Source organism: Mustela erminea, chromosome 3 (genome assembly GCF_009829155.1).
Source record: "Mustela erminea isolate mMusErm1 chromosome 3, mMusErm1.Pri, whole genome shotgun sequence".
NCBI lineage: Eukaryota > Metazoa > Chordata > Mammalia > Carnivora > Mustelidae > Mustela > Mustela erminea.
The window spans coordinates 103,390,482-103,404,788 of NC_045616.1; the positions used below are offsets into that span (position 1 = coordinate 103,390,482).

Genomic DNA, 14,307 nt, shown 5'->3' on the forward strand with positions numbered 1-14,307 from the left:
CTTGCACTGTGGGAGGTGCTGGTCTGACCCTTTTGGTCCTGCTAATGATCAAGAGAATTTGAGTGAGCACAATGGACAGAGGGATGAGCCCGCCTCCATTCACAAATAGAAAATAGTACATCAGACTTGAGCTTTTTAAAATACATATAAAATGTATCATCTTAGCTTTGAAGGACACAGGTCAGGGGCATTAAGTACATTCACGCTGTTCGGCAACCATCACCAGCATCTGTCTCCATGAACTTTCCATCATCCTAAACGGAAACACTGTCCCCATTAAACACTCAGCCCCACCCAAGCCCCAGCCCCTGGCAGCCTCCATTCTGCTTTCTTTGTCAGGTTTTGACCACTCTGGGGACCTCATATAAGTGCAGTCATTTGTGCTTTGGTGTCTGATGTATTTCACTCAGCATCCTCTCCTCAGGGTTTATCCCTGTTGTAGCAGGTGTCAGAAGTTTTGTGTTTCTCATACTTAAAAAAAAATTTTTTTTTAAATTTTTATTTATTTACTTAGAGAACGATAGAGGTCACGGAGGCAGAGGGAGAAGCCGACATGCTGCCAAGTGGGGAGCCTTCCTTATGTGGGGCTCCATCCCAGGATCCTGAGATCATGACCTGAGCCAAAGGCAGACGCTTAACCGACTGAGCCACCCAGGCGTCTCTATACTTTTTTTTTTTTTTTTAACCAAATAACACACACTTGCTTCCTTGCTCCCACCACCACCTTTCCCCGTCCATTTCCAGGGATGACACTTTTAACTCTTTTCATGTTTCCTCTTGCATTGATAAATAATGTGCTTGTCATGCTTTTTCTTAAGTAATGATTTTTATTGTGTGATGAAAAAATAATGAAGGTTTATTAAATAAAAGTTACATAGTACAGGAAGGCTTGGAGGGGAAAACCAGGAAGTACCTCCAATTTCATTATTTAGTTGTTGGCACTGGTGGTCATCCCAGATAAGGTCTGCGTCTCTGCCAGTGGGAGGATGTACAGAGAGGTGCTGGCAGTGGTATTAATGGCAGAGAAGAGGATATGCTCTTATTTACCAGTTGGACTGCATTCCACTCTATTTTCTAGTAATTCCTTCCTGGTAGCAAAAGTATTCATTCATCTGCACGCCCCCGCCCCTCAACCCTGTCCTTCCAACATCGGAGTGTCACTGTTGTCGTTCCTCTAGTGGAACCTTTGTGGCTTTGAGGAACATTTGAATTCTGTCAAGAATTATGACGGACTGCACCAGTGTTGAGTCTGTGTGAGGACTACAGGGATGGGCATGAGGGTTGGCACAGAATGGTACAGTACAATCAAGGACATCTTCCCCTGCAAGAGGGCAGCTCCCAATACCCTTGCTTGGAGGGCTCTGAGGCTCAGATAGGGTGGGGACCTACCTGCCTTGGGTCACAGAGCTAAGCAAGGACAGGGCCAGAGCTGATCCCAGGGCCACTGGCTCACTTCTCAGGTACGGCCCACATCAGTGCACTCACTTCCGTGTGTACTTGGAGCGGATGGATGGATTAGGGAAGGGCTGGGCCGTACAAAATGTATGCAAGGCTGGTAGGTTCTCAGATTTAGTACATTTTAGTGCTTTGGAGGCTCCGACACTCACATTGCTGGGTATAACCCAGGGTTTCTGTCTGGGGTGGGGCCCAAGAACTTGCCTTCCTTTCCTCCCCTCTCCTCTTCTTTTAAGATTTATTTATCAATTTGAGAGAGAAAAAAAACATGTTGGGGGAGACACAGAGGGAGAGAATCTTCAAGCAGACTCCCTGCTGGGGGTGGAGCCGGGCATAGGGCTCCATCCCACCACCCATGAGATCATGACCTGAGCTGAAGCCAAGAGTTGGATGCTGCACTGACTGAGCCCCCCAGGCACCCCAGAACTTGCATTTTTTTTTTTCAACATTTCTTTCCTTCCTTCCTTATGAGCTGGGACCAAAGGCTGGGCAGAGGGAGAGGAAAGAAAGAATCTCAAGGAGGCTGATGCAGGGCTCGACCCCAGGACCCTGAGATCATGACCTGAGCCAACATTAGGAGTTGGATGCTTAATCAGCTGAGCTACCCAGGCACCCCAGAACTTGCATTCTAATAAGCTCCCACTTGCAGCTGATAATGGGGGCACACTTTGGTAAGCACTGCTTTCACCCCCCACTATCCATGAGCAGCGTCAGCATTAGCTGGGAGCTTGTTAGAAATGCTCTGTCATCCAGAGGGTATGGTTGGTTCTGTCTTGAAACCAGCAGAATGAAGAAGTTTCTCATTTCGGGCACAAGAGGGTCGCACTCTGTTCTGTGTCCCGAAGACTGGAAACCCTGATACATGGAGCGTCTGCGCCTTCTGGGGTTCAGCTCACATCCATGTGGCTGTTCTCCCTCCTTGTTCATTCTTTCACCGGGAATGGTTAAGAGCATGCACTCTGTAGTCAGAGAGTTCAGAGTTCAAATCCCAAGTCTGCCTCTAGGTCTGTGACCTTGGAAGAGTCACTTAACCATGCTGTTTTTCCATTTTCTTATCTGTAAAATGAGAGTGATGATAGAATGTCTGTCACAGGGTCAGGAGGCCAGTTACAAGAAAGTACATGTGTAAAAGCCCTCTGTAAAGCCCAGCTGTAATTTACTATTGTTTCCTTTAATGTCTGCTGTGTGCCAAGCCCTGTGCTGGGCAAGGAGGGGAATGAGACCCTAGTCCTTCTGCTCCTGCAGAGTTCTCAGGTAGTGGGGAGGTAGAAGGGAGCCTCAGGGCTGGGGAGGGCTGGGGAGGGAGATGGTGCTGGGGTAGGGAGTGTAGGGAGAGGGCTGATCTGTTCTTCCAAGAACCTGGGCCTGGAGGTTTGGGTTTGGAAGAGACTTTGAGGGGAGGATAGTTTGAGCTGAGTTATGAAAGGCGGATAAGTATTTGCCAGGTAAACCAGATTGGACAGGGGAGTCCAGGAAGAGGAAGCCTGGTGGGCAGGGGCACAGTGATGAGAAACAGGGTATTTTGGGGGACTGATAATACAAGTAGTGCATGTTTATTGGGTTTATGGAGCCCCTACTTGATGCCAGCCATTAGAGGAGGCACTTTCTAGGCACCTCATTCAATCGGCACTCCAGGGGTATTGGGCAGGGGTGTGGGGAGGGTAGGGACTCTACCAGCCCAGAAGAGGCCACTGAGAAGCAGTAGTAGGGCTGGGCCTCAGGTCTTCCTGACTCCTCAGCCCCCACGGACAGGCTCCTTCAGGGGTAGAGTGTGGGTGGCCGGGGAGGGGCCTGGTTGGGGAGTGCCTAGCCTTTAGGCTCAGGGAGTATATGGGGGGCAGAGAAGAGAATCCCTTCGAATCTGCAGGATTTGAAGGAAACCTTCAGCTTAGCCTTCGAGAACTTATCACTTGGAGGAGGCAGAACACAGCAAACCCTGGCCAGGAGCAGCCACTCAGCGCAGGGAAGCCCTGGCAGGGACAGGGAAGGAGGGAGGGGCCCAGCAGCCTCGGGCTGAGATATCCCTGGGGGTGCTCATTTCCCATTTCCATGCCCCCCCTTAAACACCCCCTAAATCTGGAGGGCGCTGACATGCTGAGCAGACTCCAGAATCTCACTCAGAGCTTAGCAGCGGGTGGGATGGAAGCAGATGGGTGCATCGGGTTTCCAAATGACTTGGCATATGCAGTTGAGAAAACCAGGAAGCCAATCAGAAAGGAAAAAAGTTCAGGGAGAGTTGAGTGTGAGTATTTACACAATTCTGCTGAGCTCTGGGAGTGGTGGGGTGCAGGCCTGCTGAGGCCTGTTGTTCTGTTTTGGAAAATCCCCCTTCCCCCTTGGGCCTGGGATCTGCAGCCTGACGGAGCAGTGGAGGAGGCCTGGGGGAAAGGGTGACAGTTTTCTAGTGTCTTGGAACTGTCTTGGGCCTCTGAGCTCCCCTGCCCTATGTCTTTATATAACTCAGGGATACAGAAGAGAATTGCTTAGCAGATCTTTCTCCCAAGTAAGGGAGTCACCTCGTTGGAGACAATAGCCGTGCTGCTCCCTGGAGTGGACATAGAATGAAGAAGCGGCAGGGTGAGCTGAGCAAAGCGGGGGTTCTAGGCACACACAAGCCTGGTTCAAATCCTGGCTCTGCCACTTTGAGCTGGAGAAACATATTTAATATCCAAGCCTCAGTTTCTTCATCTGTGCAATGGGTATAACAGCAGTTTCGCCTCACAGGGCTACTGTGACCACTAGGGAGAGTGTACAAAGGACTGGCATGGGTATCAGACTTCCTTGAGATTCATTTGATAGTTGCCAAGTAAAGCTCAAGTTCTAGCTCTGAGTGGATGTGAAGCAGTTCTTGATGACTGGTAGGAATGCACTGGTGTGGAGAGCAGGGAAGAGGATCTGCTGCCCTGGGACAGTTGGGATATGAAGTTGGGGGGTGGACTTTGAAGTCTGAAGACCGGCACTCTTGTCCTGAATCTGCCACTTCGCATTAGAGGACCTTGGGCAGTCACTTAAGACTTTGGAGCCTCGACTTCTCAAACTCAGGGGTGTGGTAATCGTTCCTGTCTCACAGAGTTGGTGTGACAAGTTAGAGAGTGTATGCAAAGCGTCTGTGGGTGTCCAGCACATCGGAGAGGTGGGCGATGTTGGGCCTAGGAATGTCTCAGAGAAGCTGCCATGAGAGAGAATGTTCCCTCTCTAGAGAACCTATGTTCCTCTCCCCAGCTGTGTGTCTCTGAAAATGGGAGGTGAATTTTACTTTAGGGGTCTTCCAAGTCCCCAGCAGAAGTCTGGACTGGCCAAAAAATCACAAAGCCCTGCACAGAGCCTGGCATATAGAAGGTGCTCAGATCAGTAGCAGCTTCCAGCATTGCCATTACTTTTCATTTTATTTACTGGAGGGTTCCTAATTCCCAAAGTCCCCTTGGTGCACAGGAGGCCTGGCAAGTGGGCCTGGCAGCAACCAGTTACCTGCCTCTCACCCCCACTTTGACCCCCACCCCAGAATTCCTGTGTGTTGTCGCCGGTGTCCTGGTGCCCTGGTTCTTTCACTCTGGCTGCCATGAACTGAGCCAGTGTTTGATAATATAGAAATTCATTTAGTCCTCAAAGACCACTCATAACATTTTACAGAGGTGGGATATCTGGCATTTTTTTTTTTTTTTTTTTAAAGAGGTTAGCTTAAACACAAATCATACAGCCAGTAAGAGGCACATCTGGGCTTCAGACCAGTGCATCTGGCTTCAGAGCCCACGTGATTAACCATTACTCTATTTTAGATTCTTGGTGCTAGTGATAAGAACCGGTCTTCTGTGATTTAAGGCAGACAGGAAAATGTGCGTGTATGATACACGGAACTGTGATGGTGAAGCGATACAGCTGGGCATCCAGGGCAGCTGGACCCTGGAACACAAGAGACTCTCTGGTCTGCCCTTCCGTGCATGTCGGTTAGGCTCTCAGACCAGACCGCCTCACAGAGCTTCTGGCAGGGGCTAGTTTAAGTTTTCTCAGGATCACCTCCTGCAGGACCAACTGAACCTCACCATTTCAGGTCTTGGAGTCCGTAATCCCAGTGTAGTACTCTGATTGGCTTAGCCTGGCGTAGGTGAAGATCTCTCGACCAATCAACGTGATCCAGTAAGGAGGGCTTCTCTGATTGGCCCAGCTCGTGGCGCTCCCTGAGAAGGAAGGCGGGGTTGGGTAGCAAGATGGAAGCCTTGCCCAGCTGCTCCCTCTTTCTCTCCGTGGAGCAGCGTGGTTGGGGTGGGTCGATGGTTCTCCAGAGGGTGAGAAGATTTGTACTGGCCTGAAAAACAAGTTGTTATCCACTTAGACTGGCGTGGCCTGTTGGAAGCAAGAACAGAGTTCTGAATGTGTGACTGAGGGAGAACATACCAGAAAAAGACAGGGTTCTGTAGGAGAGGGGAGAGAGGGAAGCAGGAGGGCTGGGGGGCTGAGGGGCTGAGGGGTGAGCGGGAAGACGGGGGCCTCTGTAGTGCTCACGTGTGTTTCAACAACAAGAGAAAATGAACACAGAAATGGAGAAGTCGAGCAGTTGGGTCAGTCTCCTATTTGGCCAGAGATGCGATGTCTTTAGTAGGTGGGGAGACTGAGGCTCAGAGACAGGAAGCAGTTGGTCTCAGAATCTTCTCGCCTCCCTGCCAGGGACCGTTTCCATGGCACTCCTGGGAAGGCAGACCGTTCTGATAATTAAGAGAAGTCCCTTGGGAGCCCTGGTGGATCCTCCCTCTTAATGAGCTGGCGTGGTAATCCAGAGGAAGAGGGCCCATGGGCTTCCAGGGCTGGGGGGCGAAGCCTTTGCCTTCTCCCATCCCCACCTCCGTGTCAGCAGGCCCCACGCCCTCTCTAGGCTTCGCTTCCCGGTGGGTCCTGTGAGGACCCTGGCTTGCGTTGGTCCGCAGGGCCACTGCTGGCATTTTAGATGAGACAGTGTTTTGCCTTGGGAGGCGCAGTGTCGGTGGCTCTGTCCCACTAAATGGCAGGAGCACTCCTTTTCATTGTGACGACCAGACGGCCCCCATTCCTTTTCCTTTTTTTTTATTTTATTTTATTTTTTTACTTGAGAGAGAGCATGCGAGAGCATGTGTGTGAGCAGGGGGTAGGGAGAGGGAGAAGCAGACACCCTGCTGAGCTGGGAGTCTGATGTGGGGCTTGATCCTGGGACCCTGAAGCCATGACCTGAGCCCAAGGCAGACTCTTAACTGAGTCACCCAGGTGCACCCCCCCCCCTCAAATTCCCTTTCAAACACGTCTTGGAACATAGGTACCATCCCTGGTTGGGGACCATATAGAAGGTTCTCAGACTTAGAATTCCAGGGTTTCCCTACCCATGCTGGCCTACAGACTCACTGGCCAGGGGTGGAGGGTCCAGGAGGGCAGGGGGGTACAGAACTCTTATTGGACAGTGGTTTGCCTCTAACTAGCTTGACATTATCTGGGAAAAGGCTCCTCTTGGATTCTTTTGGTGGTCTACAGTTAAGGGGACAGATGAGAGATTTTGTTACTTATCTTCATATATTCTAAATTCACAGCCTTGTGTATGTGTGTAATACATAATAGTTCTTATGTATGTAATTTTTAATTATGAAAGTAAAATATGGTATTTACACACGTATAGGAAAATATGTGCAGTGATATTTAGTGCAGCAGTATTTGTAACAGTAAGAAATGAGAAATGATCCAATTTACTCCAGTAGAGGATTAATTAAATAAGTTATGGTACAATGGAATCTTCTTTAGCTATTGAAAATTAAATTGTAGAAAATGTGTAATCTCTTACAAAAATGTATATGTATACGTGAAGGGACAAAACACAGCTGCAAAATAGCAGGTTTAATCTGATTTCATTTTTAAAAAGTATTTTTATTTACATATACACTTTTATTTATATAAATCTGGAGCTATATGCAGCAAACTCATAAATGTTTATCTCTACCAGGATTATGGAGACTTTCTCATCTGTAAATGTTTGAATTTTTTATAAGCAGCATTGCCTTGATAACAGGAAGAAACTATATATAAGTGAGTATATAGATAGATACAGTCATACAGACAGTTTGCAATAAGACCCACAATGAAGGAAACAGAAGTCTCTCCTGATGTTGCGAGAATGCACCCTGTAGGCCCCCTTTCGGTGTTTTTTTCTGTGTACAGAGGACTAGGCAGTGGTAAAGAGCACAGATTCAACGTCCTGTCTGTCCTTAGAGCTGGGTGACAGTTCGCAAGTTCCTTAACGTCTCTAAACCTCAGTCTTCTCATCTGTCAAAGAGGAATAATAGGGCACCTGGGTAGCTTGGTCGGTTAAGCATCTGCCTTCTGCTCAGGTCATGATCCCGAAGTCTTGGGATTGAGTCCCCATCTGGGTGGGTGGGTGGGGGTGCCCAGCTTAGCAGGGAGTCTGCTTCTCCCTCTCCTTCTGCCTGCTGCTTGTGTTCTCTCGCTCTCTGTTTCTCTCTCTCTCTCTCTCATTCTGTGTCAGAAAAAAAGACAAAACAAAACACAAAAATCTACCTTAAAAAAAAGGGTGGGGGAGGGGGGCTGGGAGAGAGGGGTGGGGTTATGGACATTGGGGAGGGTATGTGCTATGGTGAGTGCTGTGCAGTGTGTAAACCTGGAGATTCACAGACCAGTATTCCTGGGGATAAAAATAAATTATATGTTTATTAAAAAATTAAAAGATTAAAAAAAATAAAGTAAAATGTTTTATTAAAAAAAAGGGGTGGAGTAATAATCTTCCCTGTAAATAATCTACCCCCAAAGGGTCACGGCTGTAAACGACATGCATAGGGATATACAGGCTGATGATATACAAAATGATATGCAGGGGAGGATCGAAGTGATGGACGGACGTCTGTGCAGCACTGTATGCCTGCTCACTTCTCAGTAAACAGCAGTGTTTGTTAGAAGTGTTGGCTGGGTGTGTGCCGTGTTTCAGGGGTTTCTCTCTCCGCTGCGGCCAGTGTGCCTTCCATCCAGCGTGTGCAGCTCACCCCCTGGCAAGTGCGAGGTGCTCTCACCACATCCTGGCTCCCACTGGGTTTTACTCAAAAAGCAAGAACAAAAACCCACAAACCTGAAGAACTTTTGCTGTGAGCATTTCATCTTCTTAAACCAGAAAGGCAGTAGGTACTCTTTATAAAAAATATATATTTTTAAAGATTTTATTTAGTTGTCTGACAGAGACAGCGAGAGAGGCAACACAAGCAGGAGGAGTGAGAGAGGGAGAAGCAGGCTCTTCGAAGAGCAGGGAGCCCGACGCGGGGCTTGACCCGAGCCAAAGGCAGAGGCTCAACGACAGAGCCACCCAGGCATCCGTATCAAAAATATTTTAAAGAATAAAAGTGTCTCGGGGCACCTGGGTGGCTCAGTGGGTTAAAGCCTCTGCCTTCGGCTCAGGTCATGATCCCGAGCTCCACATCGGGCTCTCTGCTCCGCGGGAAGCCTGCTTCCTCCTCTCTCTCTACCTGCCTCTCTGTCCTACTTGTGATCTCTATCTCTCAAATAAATTAATTAATTAAAAAAAAAAAGAATAAAAGTGTCTAAAGATAAAAAATATAAGACCCCCTTGGTGTGCTCACCAAAATCCTCCTTCCAGGGAGTTGGTGACAACATATTAAGTTTGACGTGTAACCTCGCAACCCCTCTTCTGTGTGTGCGGTGTGTCTGCTCGCACGGTGTGCAGAGGTCGTTCTTTTAAAAGACAACTGTAATCACACTCTACCTTCTATCATATGCATCGATTAGTCAACAGCATGTTCCGGGCAACATGCTAGGGATAGCATCCCACATTAGTACAAACACATGCAACCTCATTCTTTTCAAGGGCTGCCTGGTGGCTCATGGCTGGACTGTGCCATCATTTAACCATTTGCCAGCTGAGCTCTAGCAACAACTTGGCAGCTTCCAATTTTTTGACGCTTTCGAATAATGCTTTTGTAAGTTTCCATGTATGTTATCATCTGGTTTGGAGGATTTATTTCTAGAAAGAGAATTTCTGTCAAACATATTTCTTAAAAACCAGTGTTCTTTTCTTCTAGACTTCAAAGGTGGTCTAGCAAAAGACTGGCAGTTCATGTATTTGGTCGTTCATTTGGGAACAGTGTTCCGTGGGCCCCATGTGGTGCGGAGGGAGCGGCTGTGGACAAGGCAGAAATGGACCCTTTCCTTATGGATGTGATAATTTACAAAACACTCCCCACCCACCTGCTGCCCTTGTTTCCAATTCTTGTTGTAAAATGGGAGAAGGAGAGAGGAGTATTTTTATTAGAACAGACTGCCTGGGGGAACCCCCTTTGAATTGTCCAAGCCCAAACTGCGTTCCCTGAGCCTGAGGTCCACTGCTGCAGGGAGGAGCTGCCTGGGTGGGCCTGATCTTGTGTGGCAGAAGGGGGAAGTAGCAGCTATCCCAAAGGCTGGCTGGGAGGGGCCTGGGGGACCAACTGTGTGTCATTGTGAAAGTTGGTGGTTTCTGCTTTTCCTCTTTCTTCTCAGACAGGGATTGGAGACCCTGATAGGGGAGTGGCAGCTCCTGCCTCCCTCCTGGGAGCCTCATGCTGGGTCTGAGAAGCACTCACTGCTGTTTCCAGATTTCCTGGGATGACAGGGCCAGCCCTTACTGGTGTTTGCAGGGAAGGTGGGCCCCAGGCCCTGTAGGAAGGAGGTGAGCCAGGCACCGCCATTCTTCTCCAGGAACCCAGAGGGGTGGTGATTCGTCCTGGCCTCCCAGGTAGTCAGCTACAGAGCCAGTTTCTCATCTGGGTTTCCTGGTTTTGTACCTCCCTCTATAGCAGCTGTTGGTCCCTCCCTGGGCCAGATGGTCCTCCCAGGCCCGTCATCTGCTGCTATCTAGTTAGCTGGGACTGGGCTTAGAGACCAGTTTTCCTGACGGCTCCTAGCCTAAAATTCTCAGCTATGCCCCAGCCTAAAATTCTCCCAGCTCACCTGCCCCATGGCCAGAGCATTTACCAGGAACAGGGCTTGGTGCCAAGTGCTTTCTGAGTGTCCTTTAATCCTCATGGTGACCCTGCAAAGTAATTCTAGTATCACCACCCGTGTGTCACACACAGGGATACTGAAGGTTGGAGGTTTGCTAATTGTCCTGACCCCTGCCTGTCTCCAACTTAACTGCTTCTGCCTCCCCTCCCTCCAGTCACGTTGCCCTGCCCCTCCAGGCCCTTCCACCAGATTGTTATCCCTGTCTGGAAATATCTTTCCCCAGATCCTGACCTCCTGTTTAAAAAAGCCACCCATCTGCCCCTGCCCCCACCATGAATCACATGGGGGTGTGTTGAAGGCCTGTTTTCATTGCTAGAGTAAAAGGCACATGAGGGTGGAGATTTGGGTTCAGCTCTGTGCCTAGAACTGTGCCTGGCACATAATAGATGTTCAATTAATATATGTTGAATGAAGGAACAGTGTGGAGGCCCTCAGCTGTGTTTCCTCCAAGCCCTCCCTCCCTCCCTGCACTGTCTCACCTCCCTGACTGTGGACTCTCTTATCCCTGTGCTCCCCTCTTACACAGTTAGGAATAGAGATTAACTGGTGTTTGGTGGCTATCTGCTTGCACCACTAAACTTTGAGCTGCTCAAGGTCAAGGCCTTGGTTCACTTGGTTCGCTCTTGGCTAATGTCTGGCTCTGGAAGGCACCCCAGTGAACAGGTGAATGAACCAGTGAAATAGAAGAGCCAAGACTCGAACCGGTTCTCTGGTATTCAGGCCCCCCTCTTAGCATTGTGCTCCTTCCTGGTTTGAACCAGTTGGTCTGATTCAAGCGCTCCAGAACAGCCGGTGTCCTAGATCTGTGCTTCCGGCCAGCTCCTTTCTAGAGCTAGATGGAGGCTTCCTGTGGGGCTGGTAATTATGTGGCTTGGCAACTTTTTGCATTAAGCTTCACCAGTCTGCTCAAGATGTTGCTTCCTTCTGAATTCTTATTTATTTATTTATTTATTTATTTATTTATTTATTTAAAGATTTTATTCATTTTTTAGAAGATTTTTATTTTTATTTATTTTATTTATTTATTTTATTTTTATTTATTTATTTTATTTATTTTTATTTATTTTATTTATTTGACAAGACAGAGATCACAAGTAGGCAGAGAGACAGGCAGAGAGAGAGGAGGAAGCAGGCTCCCTGGACTCTGGGATCATGACCTGAGCCAAAGGCAGAGGCTTTAACCCACTGAGCCACCCAGATGCCCGATTTTATTCATTTTAGAGAGCGCACCCTAGGAGGGGGAGGGAGAGGGAGAGAATCCCAAGCAGACTCTATGCCGAGCATGGAACCCTACATGGGCTCAGTCTCATGACCTTGAGATCATGACCTGAGCCGAAACCAAGAGTCAGATGCTCAACCCTCTGAGTCACCCAGGTGCCTTGCCCTTCTCCTGACTTTTTGTACTGATTTATTTAAAAAAAATTTTTTTTAAATTTGTTCATTACAAAGAGCATGTGCATGAGTGTGGTAAGGGGGCAGAAAGAGAGGGAGAAGCAGACTCCCTGCTGAGCAGGTAGCCCCATGTAGGGTGTGATTCCAGGACACTGGAGATCATGACCTGAGCCAAAGGCAGATGCTTAACCATCTGAGGCACCTGGCACCCCCTCAATTTATTTTTTAATCAAGATGAAACTTATCTGTTTTTCTGCCACGTAAAAGTTTATCTTAACTTATTAGTTGGAATGTTTTTTGAAAACATGACAATAAATATACTTTTTTCTATTTTTTAAAAAAATGAAACTTTACCCTTGAAGACAGGAATTGGAGATTACTCTTCGTGGCATTGGATTCTTTTTGTAGTAGTGAGCATGTGAAGGAAGACTGGTAGTGTGGGGTGTGTTTGAAGATACATTTTATTTATATCATTCCTGAAAGTTGTACGTGTTCATCATGGTAAATGTAAAAAATTGAGAAAAGTAGAAGAAACCTTGTCTGGTCTCATGATCCGTATGCAGCCAGTTTAGCAAGTTGGCATATTTCTTCCAAGTCGGTTCATGTAGATCTCTGCCCTTTTCTCTGGGGAGGGAGCATCATGGGGACCATACCATATGTTCAACTGGCATCCTCCCTTTTCCTAGTTAACCTAAGAAGTATATAAATACAGTATCTTAATATTGTGTTAAATATTATAACATTTAAATACATGTTAAATATTAATTTCATATATTAAATACGTACTAAATGTTTAATATCAATTGTTTTGTTTTGTTTTGCCTTGGCGGGGGTAAAGGGGAGGGAGAGAATCTTAAGTGGACTCCATGCCCAGCGTGGAACTTGATGTCATGACCTTGAGATTGTGACCTGTGCCAAAATCAAGAGTTGGACACTTAAGTGACTGAGCTGCTCAAGCACCCCTAATATTGACATGTATTAATACGTATAATTCAGTGTTAAAATACTGAATAAAAATACTTCAATAATACCAATAAAATACGGCCATGTGGCCACACATCCCATTTTTCTTAATCTGTTCAGTCATTTACCCTTTATCTTTCTTACCTCTCAATTTCTTGGTTCATCTTCCTGTGTGTGTGTATGTGTTTGGTGTGCGTGTGCACTTGCCTTGATATGCCAGCTTAGATCCCTTTTGGAAAAGACAGAATATATTATATATTGAATATAAAGTTTTAAAATCACCCTCTCAGCTTTTTGCAGAAACATTATGATGGCCAGTGACCATCCAAGGCATAATTATTGCTGATTAAAATCACTCCCTGAAAGTCAAACAATTAGGTTTTTTAAAAAAATTGGTCATTATTACAATAATGCTTCGATGAGCATCACTCTGCAAACTGTTCTTACGTTTAAGATGACTTCATTGGGGTAACTATCTAGATCTGGAATTGCGGGATCAGAAGAGTGTGGATACTTGAAAGGTTCTTGCGATTTATTGCCCAACTGCTTTCCTGAAAGGCTCTTCAATTTATACTCTCATTAGCAGGAAGGAAGGTGCATGTCTCTATATATCTTTATATCAGTAGGTCTGTTTTTAATGATCAGAACTTAGCTATGTAGGAAATTGTACCTGTTAATTGATTTGGAACGTCTGTTTCCGAGTTCACACCCCAGGGCTGTGGGTGGAGGAATGTCCAATGAATACTCTGTCTGATTTTTGTCTTGCAGCTGACTTTGGTGTGTCTGCCAAGAATCTGAAAACTCTGCAGAAGCGAGATTCCTTTATAGGAACGCCTTACTGGTGAGTCTTGCAGTTTCTGGAATGGGGATGGTGGACTGAAGGTCGAACCTCAGACTCCCCGAGGTGACCTGGGACTGCTGTAGAGAAGAGAGGACAGCAGCAAGAGCTCCTGGGTCAGCCTGCTGGTCTGAGCCCAGGCGGCAGCCCTCAGGAGTGCTGTGATCTTGGCCAAGCTGCTTAGCTTCCCTGTGGCCCAGTTTCCTCCTCTACGAAATCAGGGTTCACAGGTTGTTATGAGCATTAAATGGGAAAATACATATAGAAAATGCTCCATTAAGAACACCTGAACGGGAACCCCCAGAAAATGGTTCAATTCCTGTTTAATTCAACAAGTACAGACTGAATGGGAGGCCCTGGGCTGGGACTGTGAGGATGAACAATTCCTACCTTCCCGTGAAGTTTCTCTGGACTTTTCTAGACCATTGTGTTTCCTTCTTTTCCAAAACTATTACTTAAAAAAACAAACAAACACACAAAAAAACCATGAAAACTCTTTCAGTTTCATACCTAATTACTTTCTGTTTTTCACATGCATTCTCACTTGGGAGTTAAGCTCCTTTCTTGCTTGCTTATTACTCACCCTTTCTTTCTCTCTCTCTCTCTCTCTGCCCTTTTATTCCTCTTTCTCCTGTTCTCTCCCATCC

At 47.1% G+C, this 14,307-nt stretch overlaps 1 protein-coding gene and 1 long non-coding RNA gene across 5 annotated transcripts in view; both read left to right on the forward strand.

Moving 5' to 3' along the window:
- The window catches only part of STK10 (serine/threonine kinase 10), a 120,074-nt gene that overhangs the window by 57,594 nt on the left and 48,173 nt on the right, over positions 1–14,307 (forward strand). For 3 of the 4 annotated variants that reach the window (XM_032337010.1, XM_032337011.1, XM_032337009.1), the window contains exon 5: positions 13,591–13,663. In XM_032337010.1, coding sequence (XP_032192901.1) covers positions 13,591–13,663 — 73 coding nt within the window. Of the gene's footprint in view, positions 1–5,716; positions 5,739–13,590; positions 13,664–14,307 lie in introns of those variants that run through there. The other variant, XM_032337012.1, reaches the window with a different exon arrangement.
- On the forward strand, positions 3,996–11,394 carry LOC116586710. The gene is made up of 3 exons (XR_004284117.1): positions 3,996–4,005; positions 8,592–8,598; positions 10,382–11,394. It is a non-coding gene; the product is annotated as an uncharacterized LOC116586710 (long non-coding RNA).